This window comes from Dromaius novaehollandiae, chromosome 24, assembly GCF_036370855.1.
Source record: "Dromaius novaehollandiae isolate bDroNov1 chromosome 24, bDroNov1.hap1, whole genome shotgun sequence".
In the NCBI taxonomy this organism is placed as follows: Eukaryota; Metazoa; Chordata; class Aves; order Casuariiformes; family Dromaiidae; genus Dromaius; species Dromaius novaehollandiae.
The window spans coordinates 7,784,851-7,802,359 of NC_088121.1; the positions used below are offsets into that span (position 1 = coordinate 7,784,851).

Here is a 17,509-nt window from a genome sequence, read left to right on the forward strand (position 1 = left end):
GGCCTCCAGCCGCCCCTTGGCGCGAGCGCGGTGGCGTTGGCCGGGCGGCCCCGGGGACGGCGGGCGGCCGCGTGGCGGGAGAGCCGGGCGGCCGGGGCGCCCGGTGCCCACCGCTCTCCCCCTTCCTCCTCCTCCTCCTCCTCCTCCTCGCGTTGCTATGGAGAAAGGCTCGGGCCTGCAGCTCGCTGACCTGCCAAGGCTGCTCGGCGGAGCGGAGGAGGCAGGGCCAGGCCCGCCGGCGTGGGGCCGCCATTGGCAGCGCCCGGCACGTGACGCGCGCAGGAATGCTAATGAATTATGGCATTTTTCTCCCCCTGCTCCGCCGTCTAAGGGAGAAGGAGCAGGCGGCGGACGAGGGGCACCGCCAGGTCGCCGGCAAGGTGGCCCCGCGGCGGCGGCGGCGGCGTTGGCCAGGCCCGGGCGCCCGGCTGGCGGTGGCGGGGTGGCAGCCGGGGCGCCCCGCCGAGCCCGCAGCCCGGCCTTAACCCTTTGGAGGCGACTCTGTCATGGCTGGCGGGGGCCGCTCCGCCCGGCCGCCCCGCCGGGCCGCAGGTACCGCGCCGCGGCCCCCGTCCCCCGCGGCGGCGGGGCGCCGGGCCAAGCCCCCGCCGCGCTTTCCCGCCCCGGCGCCCGTTTTCCCACGCTCGCTCTCACCGTTTCCCCACCCCGGCCCTCCCTTCCCACGCCCGGCCCCCGCTTCCCCCCCCGGCCCCGCCGCCGCGGCCCCCCGGGCCTCCCCACGTGCCGCCGCCGCGACGATGCTCGGGCCGGGCCGGAGGGGCCGCGGGGTGGGGCGGGGGGGCGGCGCGCCGGGGCCCTCGTTGCCGTCTCGCTCGGGGGGGGGGTTACGGCCTCCGCGGGGCCGCGCGAGGCGCTGCTCCGGCTCGGCGGTGGGGAGAGCCCCTCACCTCGCCTCGCGCCTCGGGACGCCCAGGCCGCGGGCCCCGACCCCGCGGGGAGGCTTCTGCGGGAGCAAAGCGCTGCGGCGGCCGGGGCAAAAACCATTCCCGTGCGAAACGCCGGCCTCGCGCGGGAGGACGTGCCGGATCGGCCGGGGAGCGGGCCGGTTTTCCCACGCTTCCCTGCGGCACTGGGATGCGCATGGCTCCGGCGGGGATTTTCCCCCTCTTCTGAGCTCCCCGGCGGAGCCGCCGGCGGAAGGGGAGCTCGGCGCGATAGCTGGGGTCCGGCGTCGGCGCGGGGAGCCGGAGGGTTGCACGTGGCGGCGGGGACGGGCCCGGCGAGGGCTGCTTCCCGCGGCGCTGCCGGCTGCCGATCGCCCGGCGTCCCCGGGGACGGTCGCGTCTCTTCTTCCGGAAAAAAGGCGATGTCGCGGCGCAGCGGGGGAAGCCTTTCCCGCGGCTGGATTTTCCTGCTCAGTGGTTGAATGAAATCCACTCCGGCCCTCGCGGGGCCGCGCCGGCACGCGGGCCGGGGGCTGAGCCGGCAGGCGCGGTTGGAGCGGTTTTGAGGGCTGTTCCTGTTTTTTGAGCCATCCCCGCGATGGATCACGGCCGTCACCCCGGCTCGGCTCCGGAGGGGACAGCGGGCCGCGCCGTGGGACCCTCCCTGCTGCTGGAGCCCGGCCGGGCGAAGCGGCGTCGAAAGAGCCGATGCTTTAACGTCTCTCGCTTGCTGCAAAATCGCTCTCGGCCTTTGCGACGCGGGCGAACGGGGGAAAAAATCCACGGGGCGTTCGAAGGCGCCTGTGCGGAGAGGGCAGCACGTGCGGCCGGCGCGGCCAGCTCGGGCGAAGCATTGCGGCACGCCGCCTCGCCGAGCGCCGGGCTCTCCGGGGGCCGAGCCGGTGTGCCGGCTGGCGCTGACGAGAAGCAAACGTCTCGGGAAGGGCGGCGCGGGGCAGATGCTAATACGCGCGGCGATTCCTCCCCGCTCCTTTGTGTTGCCGGGGCCGGGAGCGGGCGCCACGTGCTGCGCGCGTCCCGGCCCCCCCATCTGTCTGGGATTGCCGGCCGCTCGCCTCGCCTCCCGCCGCCCGGCCCGCGAGCCCCGCGCCACGCTGCGGGAAACGCCGCCCCGCCGGGCCGCGCCGAGGCCGGGCACGGTTGCCGTCCCCGCGCGGGGGCTGGCGAGCCGCCGTGGCCGTGGCCCGTGGTCTACGGTGGCCAACGGTGGCCAAGGGTGGCCCGTGGCCCCCCCCGAGGCCGCTGTCCATGGTCTGCGGGGCCGCTGTCCCTGGTGCTGGCCGTGGCACCCGCGCCGTGGCACCCGCCGTGGTGGCACCCGCCGTGGGGGCACCTGCCGTGGGGGCACCTGCCGTGGTGGCACCCGCCGTGGTGGCACTCGCCGTGGTGGTGTCCACCAGCACGGCACCCATCACGGGGGCACCCAGCGCCGTGGCACCCGCTGTCGTGGCACGTGCTGCCGTGGCACCTGCCCGTTGGCCACATGGAGGCCCGTGCTGTTTCCCCTCCTCCGTCTCCTCCTTCCTTCTCTCCTACCTTCCTCCTCCTTTCTACCCTTCCTTCCCTCCTTCCTTCTCTCCTATCCTTCCTCCTTCTTTCCATCCTTCCTTCTTTCCTTCTCTCCTACTCTTCCTCCTTCTTTCTATCCTTCCTTCCTTCCTTCCTTCTCCCCTACCCTTCCTCCTTCTTTCTATCCTTCCTTCCCTCCTTCCTTCTCCCCTACCCTTCGTCCTTCTATCCTTCCATCCTTCTCTCCTACCCTTGCTCCTTCTTTCTATCCTTCCTTCCCTCCTCCTTTCTCTCCTACGCTTCCTCCTTCTTTCCATCCTTCCTTCCTTGTCTCCTACCCTTCCTCCTTCTTTCCATCCTTTCCCTCCTTCCTTCTCTCCTACCCTTCCTCCTTCTTTCTAGCCTTCCTTCCCTCCTTCCCTCTCTTCTACCCGTCCTCCTTCTTTCCATCCTTCCTTCTCTCCTTTCTTCTCTCCTATGCTTCCTCCTTCTTTCTATCCTTCCATCCTTCTCTCCTACGCTTCCTTCTTTCTATCCTTCCTTCCCTCCTTCTTTCTCTCCTATGCTTCCTCCTTTCCATCCTTCTTTCCTTCCTTCTCTCCTACGCTTCCTCCTTCTTCCCTTCCTTCCTTGTCTCTCTCCTTCCCTCCCACCCTCCTTCCTTCCTTGTCTCCTTCCTTCCTCTCCATCATCCCTTTTTCTTTTCCTTCCTTGTCTTTTTCCTTCCTTCTCCCTCCTTCCTTCTCCTTCTCCTTCCTGTTCCTGTTCCTTTTCTTTTCCTTTTCTTTCTCCCCTTTTCCTTTTCCTTCTCCCCTTTTCCTTCTCCTTCTCCTTTTCCTTTTCTTCTCCCCTTTTGCTTTTCCTTTTCCTTTTCTTTCTCCCCTTTTGCTTTTGCTTTTGCTTTTCCTCCTCCCCTTTTCCTTTTCCTTTTCCTTCTCCTTTTCCTTTTCTTTCTCGTTTTTCCTTCTCCTTCTCCTTTTCCTTTTCTCTCTCTCCTTTTCCTTCTCCTTTTCCTTTTTTTCCTTTCTTTCTCTCCTTTTCCTTCTCCTTTTCCTTTTCCTTCTCCTTCTCCTTTTCTTTCTCCCCTTTTCCTTTTCCTTCTCCTTCTCATTTTCTTTCTCTTTTCCTTTTCCTTCTCCTTTTCCTTTTTTCCCTTTCTTTCTCTCCTTTTCCTTCTCCTTCTCCTTTTCCCCTTCTTTCTCTCCTTTTCCTTCTCCTTTTCCTTTTCCCTTTCTTTTTCTCCTTTTCCTTCTCCTTTTCTTTTTTCCCTTTCTTTCTCTCCTTTTCCTTCTCCTTTTCCTTTTCCTTCTCCTTTTCCTTCTCCTTTTCCTTTTCCTTTTCTTTCTCTCCTTTTCCTTCTCCTTTTCCTTTTCCCTTTCTTTTTCTCCTTTTCCTTCTCCTTTTCTTTTTTTCCCTTTCTTTCTCTCTTTTTCCTTCTCCTTTTCCTTTTCCTTCTCCTTTTCCTTCTCCTTTTCATTTTCCTTTCTTTCTCTCTTTTTCCTTCTCCTTCTCCTTTCCCTTTTCTTCCCATTTCTTTCTCTCCTTCTCCTTCTCCTTTTCCCTTTCTTTCCCTCCTTTTCCTTCTTTTCCTTTCTCCTCTTTTCCTCCCCTTTCCTTGGCGCCCCGCTCCCCGCCCGGGCCGGGCCGGAGGCAGAAGCAGCCAGTTTCCACGCTGCGGCCACGGGGAAACGCGCGCGGCGGCGGCGCGGCGAGACTTTCCCACGCCCCCGGCACCGGGTCGCACCGGGCCGCACCGGGCGAGCGCCCGCGGCTCCTGCTCTCCGCCCGGCCCGGCGGCGGCGGCGCGCATTGGCGGTCGCTAGGAGACCCCGCAATTACCGGGGAAAGGGGGGGGGGTCCCGGCGCCGCTGCCCCCCCCCCCCCCCCCCCCCGCCGCTCCGGCGGCTCCGGGGCCGAACAAAGCGCCGCGGCGCGGGGAGGGCTCCGAGCGCGGCTTCCGCCGGGGCGGCAGCGCCCGTTTTTAGGGACTCCGTGCGCCCCCCCCCAAAAAAAAAGAGGGGGAAAAAAGGGGGAAAAAGAGAAAAAAAGCGGCCCGGCCCCGAGGGAGCAGCAGCGCTGCAGAACCGGCCCCGGAGCCCCCGGGCCGCACTTGGGGGGGGGGGAGGGGACGTTCCGCCCCCCCCCGCCGCCGAGGTGGCGGCGCGGCCGCGGCCCCCCCGCGGCGGCAGGAAATGGGGCGGGGGGGCCCCGGCGGCGGCGGCCTTTGAAGTGGCCGGAGGCAGGGGCCGGGGGGCGCGGGGAGGAGCCTGCCCGAGGTGCGAGGGTCGGCGCCGCCGGGGGGGGCCGGGGGGGGCCGGGCCGGGCCGCCGCCGCCGCGGGGGGGGGGATCCGGCGCCGGGGGGTGCGGAGGCCGCGTGGCAGCGGCTCAGCCCCCCGCCGCCCGTTGCCCCCCCAGCCTGACCGGCGCCCCCCCCGCCCCGCCGCCATGGAGAACGAGCAGCTCCCGGCGCCCGCCGCCGCCAGCAGCGCCGGCAGCACCGGCGCGACGCCCAGCAGCAGCGGCAGCGGCCGCCAGCCCGGCCCGCAGATCTCCGTCTACAGCGGCATCCCCGACCGCCAGACCGTGCAGGTAGGGCCGCGCCGCCGAGGCCGGGCAACTCGTGACACCGGCGGGACGCGTCCCGGGCGGGGGGGGGGGGGGGCTCCGCGAAGCGCCCCACGGGGGGATGCTGGGGCCCCCCAAAAAGGAGGCCGCCTTGGCGGGGGTGCCGGGGGGGCGGCGTTACTGTAGGGTCGCTCGTGGCGGGGGCAGTGTTATTGTAGGGTCGGGCGCCGCCGGGCAGGGGGGGGGGGCTCGTTTGCATGGGCGATCGGCGGCTCGTTAGCAGCTCGTTGCGGCGGGGCAGGGCCTGGGTGCGGGGCAGGTGGGGGGGGGGGCTCGGGGGCCTCCCGTGGGGGTCGTGGCTGAGGTTTGGGGGAGACACGTGGCTTTTGCCTTATTCTCCCATGGGGGACTTTTTCCCCAAAAAAAGCTGGAGGTTTGGGGGGGTTTAATGCCACCAGCCCCGGGGCGGGGGGGGGGGGGGGAACGGGGGTGATGGAGCAACACGGTGCTGCGAATTGGGGGGTGATCCCCAAATCCGGGGGGGTGTAGAGGGGGGAGGAAAGGGGCAAGGCCCAGCACGTGGGTGCCACCCAAGGGGCACCCCTGGGTGCGGTGCCCGGGGCCGGGGGATGCTGCGCGGGCGCAGGCGCCGGTTGCCCCGTTAACGCCGTCCTGGGGGGCCCCGAGGCGCAGCTGGGCCAAAGCGGAGCCGGGGGGCCGGAGGGGGAGGAAGAGGGGGCAGCGGCGGGGAGGAAGGCGGCGCGGCGCTGAGGCCCGGTGCCGCGGGCAGGTGATCCAGCAGGCGCTGCACCGGCAGCCCAACACGGCGGCGCAGTACCTGCAGCAGATGTACGCGGCGCAGCAGCAGCACCTCATGCTGCAGACGGCCGCCCTGCAGCAGCAGCACCTCACCAGCGCCCAGCTCCAGAGCCTCGCCGCCGTGCAGCAGGTACCCCCCGCCGCGTGCCCGCGACGCCGTGCACGCGCAGTGCCACGTGCCCTCGATGCCATGCGCCTGCAACGCCATGCGTGCGCAGCGCCGTGCACCCGCGACGCCGTGCATGTGCAGTGCCGTGTGCCTGCGACGCTGTGTGCCCGCAACGCCATGCGTGTGCAGCGCCATGTGCCTGCAATGCCATGTGTGTGCAGTGCCACGTGCCCGCAACGCCATGCATGTGCAGCGCCATGTGCCTGCAATGCCATGCGTGTGCAGTGCCACGTGCCCGCAACGCCATGCGTGTGCAGTGCCATGTGCCTGCAATGCCATGCGTGTGCAGTGCCACGTGCCCGCAACGCCATGCATGTGCAGCGCCATGTGCCTGCAATGCCATGTGTGTGCAGTGCCACGTGCCCGCAACGCCATGCATGTGCAGCGCCATGTGCCTGCAATGCCATGCGCCCGCAACGCCGTGCATGCGCGGTGCTGTGCACCCACAACGCCTGCAACACCATGCACCCGCGACACCGTGCACCGTGACACCACGCACCCGTGACACCATGCACCCACGGTGCCAGGTGTCTGCAACACCATGCACCCGCGACACCGTGCACCGTGACACCACGCACCCGTGACACCATGCACCCACGGTGCCAGGTGCCTGCAACACCGTGCACCCGCGACACCGTGCACCGTGACACCACGCACCCATGACACCATGCACCCACGGTGCCAGGTGTCTGCAACACCGTGCACCCGCGGCACCGTGCACCGTGACACCACGCACCCGTGACACCATGCACCCACGGTGCCAGGTGTCTGCGACACCGTGCACCCGCGGCACCGTGCACCCGCATTTCCACGCACCCGCAACACCCCGCACCCGCAACACCGTGAGCCCGCGGTGCCGCGCACCCGCGACACCCGCCGTCACGCTGACGGCCGGCTGTGCTCCTTCCCGCAGGCGAGCCTGGCAGCCAACAGGCAGAGCGGCCCGTCGGGCGGCAGCGGGCCGCCGCCGGCGCCGGCGCAGCAGCCCACGGTGAGTGCCCGCGGCCCCCCGCCGGCGCCCGCTGCCCCGCCGGCGCCCGCGCCGCCACCCAGCCCTCTCCTCCCGCCCGCGCAGATCAACCTGGCGGCGGCGCCGGCGGCCGCGCAGCTCATCAACCGGGCGCAGAGCGTCAACTCGGCGGCGGCCTCGGGCATCGCGCAGCAAGCGGTGCTGCTGGGCAACGCCGCCTCGCCCGCCCTCACCGCCAGCCAGGCCCAGATGTACCTGCGCGCCCAGATGGTGAGAGCCGCCCGCCGCCCCCGCCGCCGCCTCCTCCTCCTCCTCCTCCTCCTCCTCTTCCTCCCGACCCCGCCGCCGCCGGGAAAGGGGCACCCTGCGGGCAGGCGGGGGGCGGCGCGGCCGGGGCGGCTGTAGGGCGCCCTCCAGCCCGTCGTAGGGTGTCCGGACCCCGTAGGGTGCCCCCAGCCCCGCCATGGGGTGCCCGGACCCGTGGGGTGTCCAGACCCCGTAGGGTGCCCCCAGCCCCGCCATGGGGTGCCTGGACTTGTGGGGTGCCCAGACCCCGTAGGGTGCCCCCAGCCCCGCCATGGGGTGCCCGGACCCGTGGGGTGTCCAGACCCCGTAGGGTGCCCCCAGCCCCGCCATGGGGTGCCTGGACCCGTGGGGTGTCCAGACCCCGTAGGGTGCCCCCAGCCCCACCATGGGGTGCCTGGACTTGTGGGGTGCCCAGACCCCGTAGGGTGCCCCCAGCCCCGCCTTGGGGTGCCCAGACCCGTGGGGTGTCCAGACCCCGTAGGGTGCCCCCAGCCCCGCCATGGGGTGCCCAGACCCGTGGGGTGTCCAGACCCCGTAGGGTGCCCCCAGCCCCGCCATGGGGTGCCTGGACTTGTGGGGTGCCCAGACCCCGTAGGGTGCCCCCAACCCCGCCATGGGGTGCCCAGACCCGTGGGGTGTCCAGACCCCGTAGGGTGCCCCCAGCCCCGCCGTGGGGTGCCCAGACCCATGGGGTGTCCAGACTCCATTGGGTGCCCTCCAGCCCGTCGTAGGGTGTCCAGACCCCGTAGGGTGCCCCCAACCCCGCCATGGGGTGCCTGGACTTGTGGGGTGTCCAGACCCCATAGGGTGCCCCCAGCCCCACCATGGGGTGCCCGGACCCGTGGGGTGCCCAGACTCCGTAGGGCGCCCTCCAGCCCCACCATAGGGTGCCCAGACCGCACAGGGTGCCCCCTGCTCTGGTCCAGACCCCATAGGGTGTCCAGACCTTGTAGGGTGCCCCCCAACCCTATCATGAGGTGGTTGGACCCTGTAGGGTGCCCGGACCCCAAAAGGTGCCCCCCAGCCCACCATAGGGCGCCCAGACCCCATAGGGTTCCCCCAACTCTACCACTGGGTGCCTGGACCCCATAGGGTATCCAGACCCCATAGGGTGTCCTCCAGCCCACCATAGGGCGCCCAGACCCCATAGGGTTCCCCCAACTCTACCATTGGGTGCCTGGACCCCATAGGGTATCCAGACCCCATAGGGTGTCCTCCAGCCCACCATAGGGTGCCCAGACCCATAGGGTGCCCCCAGCTCTGCCATGGGGTGCCTGGACCCTATGGGGTGTCCAGTCCCTGTAGAGTGCCTCCCACCCTGCTGTGGGGTGCCCAGACCCCAGAGGGTGCCATCGCCCCACCGTGGGGTGCCCAGACCCCCAGGTGCCCCCCGCCCAGGCCCATGCGTGTGCAGGGAGGGCGCAGGGTGCCCCCGGGCCATGGGGGCCGTGGTGGGTGCCATGTCCCCGGGGCACCCCCGCCCCCCTGCCCGCACACGCCTTGCACACGCGTGTGCCCCGGCCCCCGGGGCCACCCCCCCGCGATCGCGTGTGCGTGTTCACACCCCTGATCTCACGCGCACAGCCCTGCTGAGCACAGCACACCCCCAGCAACACACACACACACACCCCTTGCAATCACACCCCCCGTGGCCCCGCACACATATACACACCCTGCAATCACACCCCCTGCAATCACACACACACCCCTCTGCAATCACACCCCTGTGAGCTCACACACACATGCGTGCACACCCTGCAGTCACACCCCCGATCACACACAAACACACACACACCCTGCAGTCACACCCCTTGTGATCACATGCACGTGTGTACACACACACACACACTCTTCTTGCAATCACACCCCTGCAATCACACACCGTGCAATCACACCCCTTGTGATCACATGCACGTGTGTACACACACACACGCTCTTCTTGCAATCACACCCCTGCAATCACACACCGTGCAATCACACCCCTTGTGATCACATGCACGTGTGTACACACACACACACACTCTTCTTGCAATCACACCCCTGCAATCACACACCGTGCAATCACACCCCTTGTGATCACATGCACGTGTGTACACACACACACACGCTCTTCTTGCAATCACACCCCTGCAATCACACACCGTGCAATCACACCCCTTGTGATCACATGTGTGCGCACACACTCTTCTTGCAATCACACCCCGCAATCACACACTGTGCAATCACACCCCTTGTGATCACATGTGTGTGCACACACTCTTCTTGCAATCACACCCCGCAATCACACACCGTGCAATCACACCCCTTGTGATCACATGCACGTGTGTGTACACGCACACACACGCTCTTCTTGCAATCACACCCCTTGTGATCACATGTGTGCGCACACACCCCTTGCAATCACACCCCTTGCAATCACACACTGTGCAATCACACCCCTTGTGATCGCATGCGCACACGCTCTGCACACACACACGCGCGTGCACACACACACACACGCCCCCCCCGCAATCACCCCCCGTGCCCCCCCGCCCCGCACCCGCCCAGGCCCCGCTCTTCCTTTGTCCCCCCAGCTCATCTTCACCCCCACGGCCACCGTCACCGCCGTCCGGCCCGAGAGCCCCGCGGCGCCCGCCGCCCCGCCGCCCGCCGCCGCCGCCCAGGTGAGCCCCAGGCGCCCCGCGGCCCCCCCGCGCCCCGCGCCCCCTCACCCGCTGCCCTTGCAGGTGCAGAACCTGGCCCTGCGCCCCGCCGCCGCCCCCGCCGGCCCCCACCTCCCCGCCCTGGCCATGAAGCCCCCCGGCCCCCCCAAGCCCGCCGCCCCCAAGGCCGGCCCGCCCGAGCCCCCCGCCGAGCACCTCAAGAAGGGGGACGCCGCCGACGCCCGCGCCCACCCCCTGGCCCGCGCCGCCCCCGCCGCCGCCCACCCGCTCATCGCCCCAGGTAAGCGCGCCGCGGCCCCTCGGGGGGTGAGGGACGCGGGGCCCGACGGAGCGGGCGCCGCCGCTTGCGGGCCGTTCACTCTGAAACCTAATGGTAGCCCTCCTCTGTGTCACACCCTCCGCTCCGGGCGGGACCCACCGCTTCACCTACGCGCTCTGGGGCTCTGCTGCCCACTCCGGTGCTGAGAAATTCGGGGCGAGGTGAACAGAGCAGGCATGGCTTCCAGCCAGTTTGCAGGGCATTCACTCTGAAGCCTAAAGATGGCTCTTGGACACTTTCTCTGTGTCAACACCCTTGCCTGTATATGGGACCTGCAGCCCTGTGTACACGCTCAGGGGCTCTGCCACTTGCTCTGGTGCTGAGAAACTCGGGGTGAGGCGCACAGAGCGGACACTGCTCCCAGCCAGGCAGCCTGCAGGGCGTTCACTCTGAAACCTAATGTTGGGCCTCACTTGCACTTTCTGTGCATCAGCAGCCCTGCCTGTATATGGGCACTGCAATGCTATACGCACACACTCAGGCGCCCTGCCACCCCCTTAGGTGCTGAGAAACTCGGGGCAAGGTGAACAGAGCGGGTGCAAGTCCCATCCAGGCAGCCTGTAGGGCGTTCACTCCAAAACCTAATGATGGCCTTCACAGACACTTCCTCTGTGTCAACGCCCTCACCCATATGTGCAGCCCGCAGCCCCATTTACGCACTCAGGGCCCTGCCACTCGCTTGAGTGCTGAGAAACTCAGGGCGAGGCGAACAGAGCAGACACACCTTCCAACCAGGCAGCCTGCAGGGCGTTCACTCTGAAACCTAATGACAGCCCTCCCTGGCACTTCCTCTGTGTCAATGCCCCGGCCTGTATATGAGATTTGCGACCCCGTAGAGGCACACGAGGGTCCCGCTGAAGCTGCTTCTCCCAGGGCCAGGGCCTCCTCAGTGCCTGCAGCATGTGAGGAGGTTTCGCCCATCTCCTGCCCGCGAGGCGGCGGCAGGATGCGGCATCCTCCCGGGGGGACAGAGCATCCTCCAGGTGGGGTCACGCATCCTCTTGGCAGGATCGTGCATCCTCCCGGCAGGGTCGAGCATCCTCCTCGCCATCCCCACGGTGACATGCTGGGGCTGGCGTCTCTTTTTTTTTTCCCTCCTTTTTTTCTCTCTCTCTTTATTTCATTTTATTTTTCGGTGGCCATTCCAGCCCGGAGACCTGGCCTCCTCGGGCTGCCGCTTTCCTGCCCGTATGCGTTTTCCGTGCGCGGAAGGACCTGGGACAGGGCGAACCCAGCCTCCGGCTTCCCCCCAGCCTCTCCGCATGGAGCACAATGGCAAAGCTGCTCGCGCCGTTGTCACTAGGCACAAGAGTGAACGGCCACCGCTCCAGACTAGCAGGCGGGCTCCGGGGAGGGGCGACGGTGGGAGGTGAGGGCAGAGGGGGTCCGAGCCGGCCCGCGGAGGTTTGGGGACAGGGCGAGGGGCCCGGTGGCACCCACCCCCGCGCCTTGTCCCCCCCCCCGGCGCCTCTGCCCGCAGCCTACGCCCAGCTGCAGCCGCACCAGTTCCTGCAGCAGCAGCAGAAGCAGCTCCAGCAGCAGTTCGTGATCCAGCAGCAGCAGCTGGCGCCGCGGGCCCAGCCCCAGCTCATCCAGGGCGGCCCCGGCCCCGCGCCCCCGCTCCAGCCGCTGCCCTCGCCCGGCCCCGGCCCGGCCCCGCCGCCCAGCCCCGGGCAGCCCAAACCCGCCGGCGGCCCCGCGGCGGCGGCGGCGGCGGCGGGGGCCGAGGCGCCCAACGGCCACGGCGCCCCGCGCAAGTACCAGCACGCCTCCGCCGTCATCCTGCAGCTGCAGCCCGCCGCCACGGTGAGGGGCTCCCGCCGCCGCGGCCCCGGGGGGGGGGGGGGGGGCCGGCCCGCACCCCCCCGCCCCGGGCCCTGACCCTGCCTCCCCGCCGCAGCCCCCGCTCGGCCTCGCCGAGGGCTCCCGCAAGGACCCGCCGCCCGCCGCCAGCCCGCCCGCCGCCCCGCCGCCGCCGCCCGCCGCCCGCTCGCCGCCCGCCGCCGCCCCCCCCCGGCCCGAGGAGCCCCGCGGCGACCGGCCCCCCGCTCACGGTAAGCGCAGCGCCGGGGGCTCCTCCGTCCCGGCAGCCTCCGAGCGGGCGAAGCGACCCCCCGGCGTGGTGTCCCCCCCCATCCCAAACCCCGGCCCCCCCCTTGCTCCCGCTTTTCCGGCAAAAGGAGGGTGCTGCGGCGGAGCCTCGCCAGCCCGGCACCCCAAATCCGGCATTTCCTCCCCATTTTGACGCCTCTCCGCCCCGGCGGGAGCGGGCACAGTGCCGCCCGCGGGTGCCCTGGGCATGGCATGGCACCGGGGTGCGGGGGGGTCAGGGGGCCCTGCGGGACCGGGGTGCGTGGCCAGGAGCGGGGAGCGCGGGCGGGATTTGGGGGGCACCGGTGGGGCTGTGGGTGCCCAGCCGGGAGGGGGGCGAACGGCTGGGATTGGGGGTGAATGCATGGCCGGGATGGGGGTGCCCAGCCGGGATTGGAAGTCTCTGGCCAGGATTTGGGGGTGCCCAGCTGGGATTTGGCAGTGCCCGGCCAAGATCTGGGGTGAATGCATGACCGGGATAGGGGTGCCCAGCCGGGATTTGGGGTGAATGCATGGCTGGGATGGGGGTGCCCAGCTGGGATTTGGGGTGAATGCATGACCAGGATAGGGGTGCCCAGCTGGGATCTGGGGTGAATGCATGGCCAAGATGGGGATGCACTTTTGGATGGGGGTGCCCAGCTGGGATTGGAGGTGCCTGGCCAGGATTTGGGGGTGCCCAGCCAGGATCTGGGGTGAATGCATGGCCAGGATGGAGGTGCACTTTGGGATGGGGGTGCCCAGCTGGGATTGGAGGTGCCCAGCCGGGATTTGGGGGTGCCTGGCCAGGATTTGGGGGTGCCCAGCCGGGATCTGGGGTGAATGCATGGCCAGGATGGAGGTGCACTGTGGGATGGGGGTGCCCAGCTGGGATTGGAGGTGCCTGGCCAGGATTTGGGGGTGCCCAGCCGGGATCTGGGGTGAATGCATGGCCGGGAGGTGAGTGCACTGTGGGATGCGGGTGCCCAGCTGGGATTTGTGGTGCCCAGCTGGGATTTGGGATGAATGCCTGGCCAGGATGTGAGTGCACTTTGGGACAGGGGTGCCCAGCTGGGATTGGCCATGCCTGGCCAGGATTGGAGGTGCCCGGCCGGGATTTGGGGCACCCAGCCGGGATCTGGGGCGAATGCCTGGCCGGGATGGAGGTGCCCGGCTGGGATTGGAGGTGCCTGGCCGGGATGGGGGGTGAATGCACGGCCGGCATGGGGTGCACTTTGGGATGCAGGCGCCCAGCCGGGATTTGGGGCGCCCGGCCGGGACCGAGGTGCCCCTGGGCCGGGGGGGCACTTGGAGGGGGGGGGAGGCGCCCCCCGCTCGGCCCCGCCCCCCCGCGGCGCTCGGCCCCGCCCCGTCCGGCGGCCAACAGGCCCCGCCCCCTCCGGCGGCGGCGGCAGCGCGCGCTGATTGGCGGCGGCGGCGGGCGGCGGCGGCCAATGGGCGCGGGGGGCGTGCCCGGCGGCGGCCCCGCCCCCGGCGCCGCGCGCCCCCGCATTGTCTGCGCCCCGCCCCGCCCCGCGCAGCCGCCGCCGCCACCGCCGCCGCGCCCGGCCCGCGCCGCCGCTCCCGCCGCCCCGCGCCGGGCCCCGGCCCCCCCCCGCCGCCCCATGGGGCCGCCGCGCCCGCCGCCGCGCCGCTGAGCGCCCCCGGTGAGTGCCCCCCCTCGCCCCGCCCCCACACGCAGCTCCCCCGGGCACCGGAGCGGGGCCGCGGCGCCGCCCGCTGACCTCACTTCCGCTTCCGCCTCCCTCCCCTCCCCCCCCCGCGGCGGGCACAAAGGCGGGCGGGCCGCGGCGCTGACGGCGGCGCCGGGCCCGCAGAGACGGGCCCCGAGCGCGTTCATGCGCAGCCCGCCGCCGCCGGCCCCGGCATGACCTCGGGCACCGGGAGCTCTGCCGCCACCGCCACCGTCGCCGCCGCCCCGCACAATGGTGAGAACAAGCCGCCGCAGGCCATCGTGAAGCCCCAGATCCTGACGCACGTTATCGAGGGCTTCGTCATCCAGGAGGGCGCCGAGCCGTTCCCGGTAGGCCCCGCCGCCCCCCCCCCTCCCCCCGGCCCCCCCGCCGCCCCCCGGGCCGCTGCCCGCCCTGACGGCGCCCCCTCGCCAGGTGGGGCGCTCCTCGCTGCTGGTGGGCAGCCTGAAGCAGAAGTATGCGCAGGAGCTGCTGGCCGAGAAGCTCCCGCCGCCGGACAACGCCACCACCACCACCACCGACTCGGACATGGAGGAGCCCTACGCCCAAGGTAGCGCCCGAGCGGCCGCCCCGCCGCCCGCGGCCCCGGCCCCCCGCGGCCGCCCCGCGCCTGAGCTGCCCGCGTTTCTCTCTCTGGGCGCCCCCCCGCGCCCCCCAGAGCCCAAGGAGGAGGGGAACCCCCCGAAGCTGAAGTGCGAGCTCTGCGGCCGCGTCGACTTCGCCTACAAGTTCAAGCGCTCCAAGCGCTTCTGCTCCATGGCCTGCGCCAAGAGGTAACCCCCCCTCCGTGCCCCCCTGGCCCCCCCACCGGGGCCCCCCGCCCCTCACCCCGCTCCCTCCGCCAGGTACAACGTGGGCTGCACGAAGCGGGTGGGCCTCTTCCACCCCGACCGCAGCAAGCTGCAGAAGCCCGGCGGACCCCCCCACGGGCGCCGCCGGACCTGCAAAGGCGCCTTGCCTGCCCTGAGCAAAGATGCCAAGAAACAGGTGAGGCCCAGGAACCCCCCGGGGAGGAGGGTGGCGGGCAGCGCCCGTTCCCAAAACCCCGGGGAGCCAGGCGGCCGGGCTCTGAGGCCGGCGCCGCCCGGTCGCTCCGTCCCGCAGAGCCCGGTTTCTCTCCCGACGGGCTCGGTGCCTCTCTCCGTGACGACGTCGCTGCAGCTCAACCACAGCCAGGAGGATTCAAGCCGCTGCTCGGACAACTCGAGCTACGAGGAGCCGCTGTCGCCCATCTCGGCCAGCTCATCCACCTCGCGACGGCGCCAGGGCGACCGCGACCTCGAGCTGCGCGACATGGAGCTGCCCGACATGCACATGCGGGACCTGGCGGGCATCGGGCACCGCTTCCTGCCCAGCGAGCCCAGCAAGTGGAACGTGGAGGACGTCTACGAGTTCATCCGCTCGCTGCCCGGTGGGTGGACGGGGTGGTGGGTGGAGGAGAGCAGGCGACGCGGCCCCTTTTGAGGTGTTTGGGAGCTCCGCGCGGGCGCGATGCTCAGCTCGGCTTCGTCCCTGTCCCCGCAGGCTGCCAGGAGATCGCGGAGGAGTTCAGGGCGCAGGAGATCGACGGGCAGGCCCTGCTGCTGCTGAAGGAAGACCACCTCATGAGCACCATGAACATCAAACTGGGCCCGGCCCTCAAGATATACGCCCGCATCAGCATGTTGAAGGACTCCTAGAGCTGCCACGCTCGCACGAACACTCCCGCTGGGGTGGGCAGCGGTGGGGGGAGGTGGGAGGGACAAGGGGCCCCCCCTGCGCTCCCCCCGCCGCCGGGAGGGAGGGTGGGGGGAGGATTCACTTGCTGAGCACAAAGGGCCCCTCTGCGCCCCCCTGGCCGGCGGCGGGGCCGGGGGCGCAGCTCTGCCGCAGGGATGTGTATATAGTCTGTAGCGTTAGCTTCCCCTTGTACCGCCCCGGGGGGGGCCAGGGGGCTGGCCGGGGTGGGGGGGTGGCCTCCCCCCAGGGTGGGGGGTGGCTGGCCCCCCTACCCCGGGCCTTACCCCACCCAGCAGGGTGAAACAGGACGGTTGCCTTAAAGTTGGGCGCGTGGTCGTGCTGGCGGCCCCCCCTTATGGGCTCGGCCACCCGCCCCAGGGAGGGAATAGCCCCCTTTCAGGGCGCCTGGCGGAGAAGGGGCCCCCCCAGAGCTGGGGTGTGTTCCCTGCCCTCCCCGCGCCACCCCCCCGGTTCGGGGGGCACAGCGGAGGATGGTCGCAGCTGCGCGGTGGGAGTTCGGTCCCCCTGAGGCAGGTAAGGATCCCCCCGCGGGCCCCTCGCCACCACAGCCCGGCCACCATGGTCTTTTTAAGAAGAGGAGAAAAAAGAAGGAGGAAAAAAAAAAAAAAAGAAAACCACACACAAAACAGAACCCTTTTTTTCCTGTTTTTGTTTATAATAAACACTGAAAAAGAAAAGCTGCCCCTTCCCCTCCCAAACTTTACCATCCTTCCCTTCCTCTCCCTTTCCCTCAGCTTGTTATGTCCTGCGCGGGGTGAGCTGCGGCACCCTGGGCTGTGGCCGGGGGGGCACGTGGGGGTCCCCAAGCTCTCCCTTGCCCGGGGCTGGGCCATACGGGGGGGCTGCTGCTTGGGGACATCCATGCTGGGACCAATGGGCTGTGCCCGAAACCCCCCCAGGCTGAGCAGCCAGGCGGAGGTGGGCCCATGGGTGCCCCACATGGGGCAGAGGTGGGGGGGGGGTACAGCTGGGGTCATGAGGAGGAGACCCAGGGGGCCTGTGGGCAGCTGGCACAAAGCTGGTGTGGCTCAGCCCAGGCTGGGCTTCTCCGGCCATCCTGGACCCCAAAATTGTGTCAAACTGGAGTTTGGACCCAAAAGGTTGGGTGGGAGCATGGGGGAGGTGAGTGCATCCCTGTGTGGGGGCTGCTGGGTGTCTTCAGGGTGCCCCCAAGGGTCCCCAGGTCCTAACTGGGATGTGTTGCTGGAGATGCCAAAGCACGCAGCCTTGGTGATGGGACCCCTGGAGGTGGGACTTGCAGTGCTGGTGACCCTGGAGATGGCACCCACGTTGAGGGTGTCCCTGGAGGTGGTACCTGTGGTGCTGGTGTCCCCAGAGATGTCTGTGGAGCTTGTGTGCATAATGATGTGTGCCTGGAAACGATGTCCCTGCAGCTGGGCCCCGTGGCAATGTGTCTATGGAAGTGATGTCCCTAAAGGTGGTACCCATGGTACTGGTGTCCCTGGAGATGACGTCCCTGGTGGTGGTACCCATGGTGACGGTACCCCTAGAGTTCATACTCATGGTGGTGTTGTTGCCTCTGGAGCTTACACCCATGGTGATGGTGCCCCTAGAGCACGTACCCATGGAGCTGTGTCTCTTGAGATGGTGTCCTGGAGCTCAGACCTATGGTTATGGTGCCCATGGTGATGGTGCCCCTGGAGGTGATGTCCCTAGAGCTCATGCCAATGGTGATGGTGCTCCTGGACCTTGTGCCCATGGTGATGTGCCCCTAGAGAT

At 69.1% G+C, this 17,509-nt stretch overlaps 1 protein-coding gene across 6 annotated transcripts; it reads left to right on the plus strand.

Moving 5' to 3' along the window:
• Positions 1–258: 258 nt before the first annotated feature.
• On the plus strand, positions 259–16,446 carry PHC2 (polyhomeotic homolog 2). Of its 6 annotated transcripts, none has more exons than XM_064525665.1 (15): positions 259–552; positions 4,852–5,025; positions 5,792–5,950; positions 6,903–6,980; positions 7,065–7,229; positions 9,839–9,928; positions 9,992–10,208; positions 11,728–12,053; positions 12,148–12,301; positions 14,153–14,358; positions 14,495–14,579; positions 14,688–14,802; positions 14,875–15,016; positions 15,134–15,440; positions 15,554–16,446. In XM_064525665.1, exons 2-15 carry the CDS (start codon positions 4,882–4,884, stop codon positions 15,706–15,708), a joined length of 2,343 nt encoding a protein of 780 aa, XP_064381735.1. In that variant the 5' UTR covers positions 259–552; positions 4,852–4,881; the 3' UTR covers positions 15,709–16,446. The 6 variants fall into 6 exon arrangements, with proteins under 6 accessions (XP_064381735.1, XP_064381736.1, XP_064381732.1 ...); XM_064525666.1 differs by having other exon boundaries at positions 260–552; positions 14,444–14,579; positions 15,191–15,440; XM_064525663.1 differs by having other exon boundaries at positions 261–552; positions 14,444–14,579.
• Positions 16,447–17,509: the final 1,063 nt, after the last annotated feature.

Bases quoted from the DNA above. Each gene is read 5' to 3' on its own strand.
- PHC2 (XM_064525662.1), top strand. From the start codon at position 4,882: ATGGAGAACGAGCAGCTCCCGGCGCCCGCCGCCGCCAGCAGCGCCGGC. The intron at 6,981-7,064 runs GTGAGTGCCCGC...CCGCCCGCGCAG, and splicing joins CGCCGGCGCAGCAGCCCACG to ATCAACCTGGCGGCGGCGCC. The intron at 12,054-12,147 runs GTGAGGGGCTCC...TCCCCGCCGCAG, and splicing joins AGCTGCAGCCCGCCGCCACG to CCCCCGCTCGGCCTCGCCGA.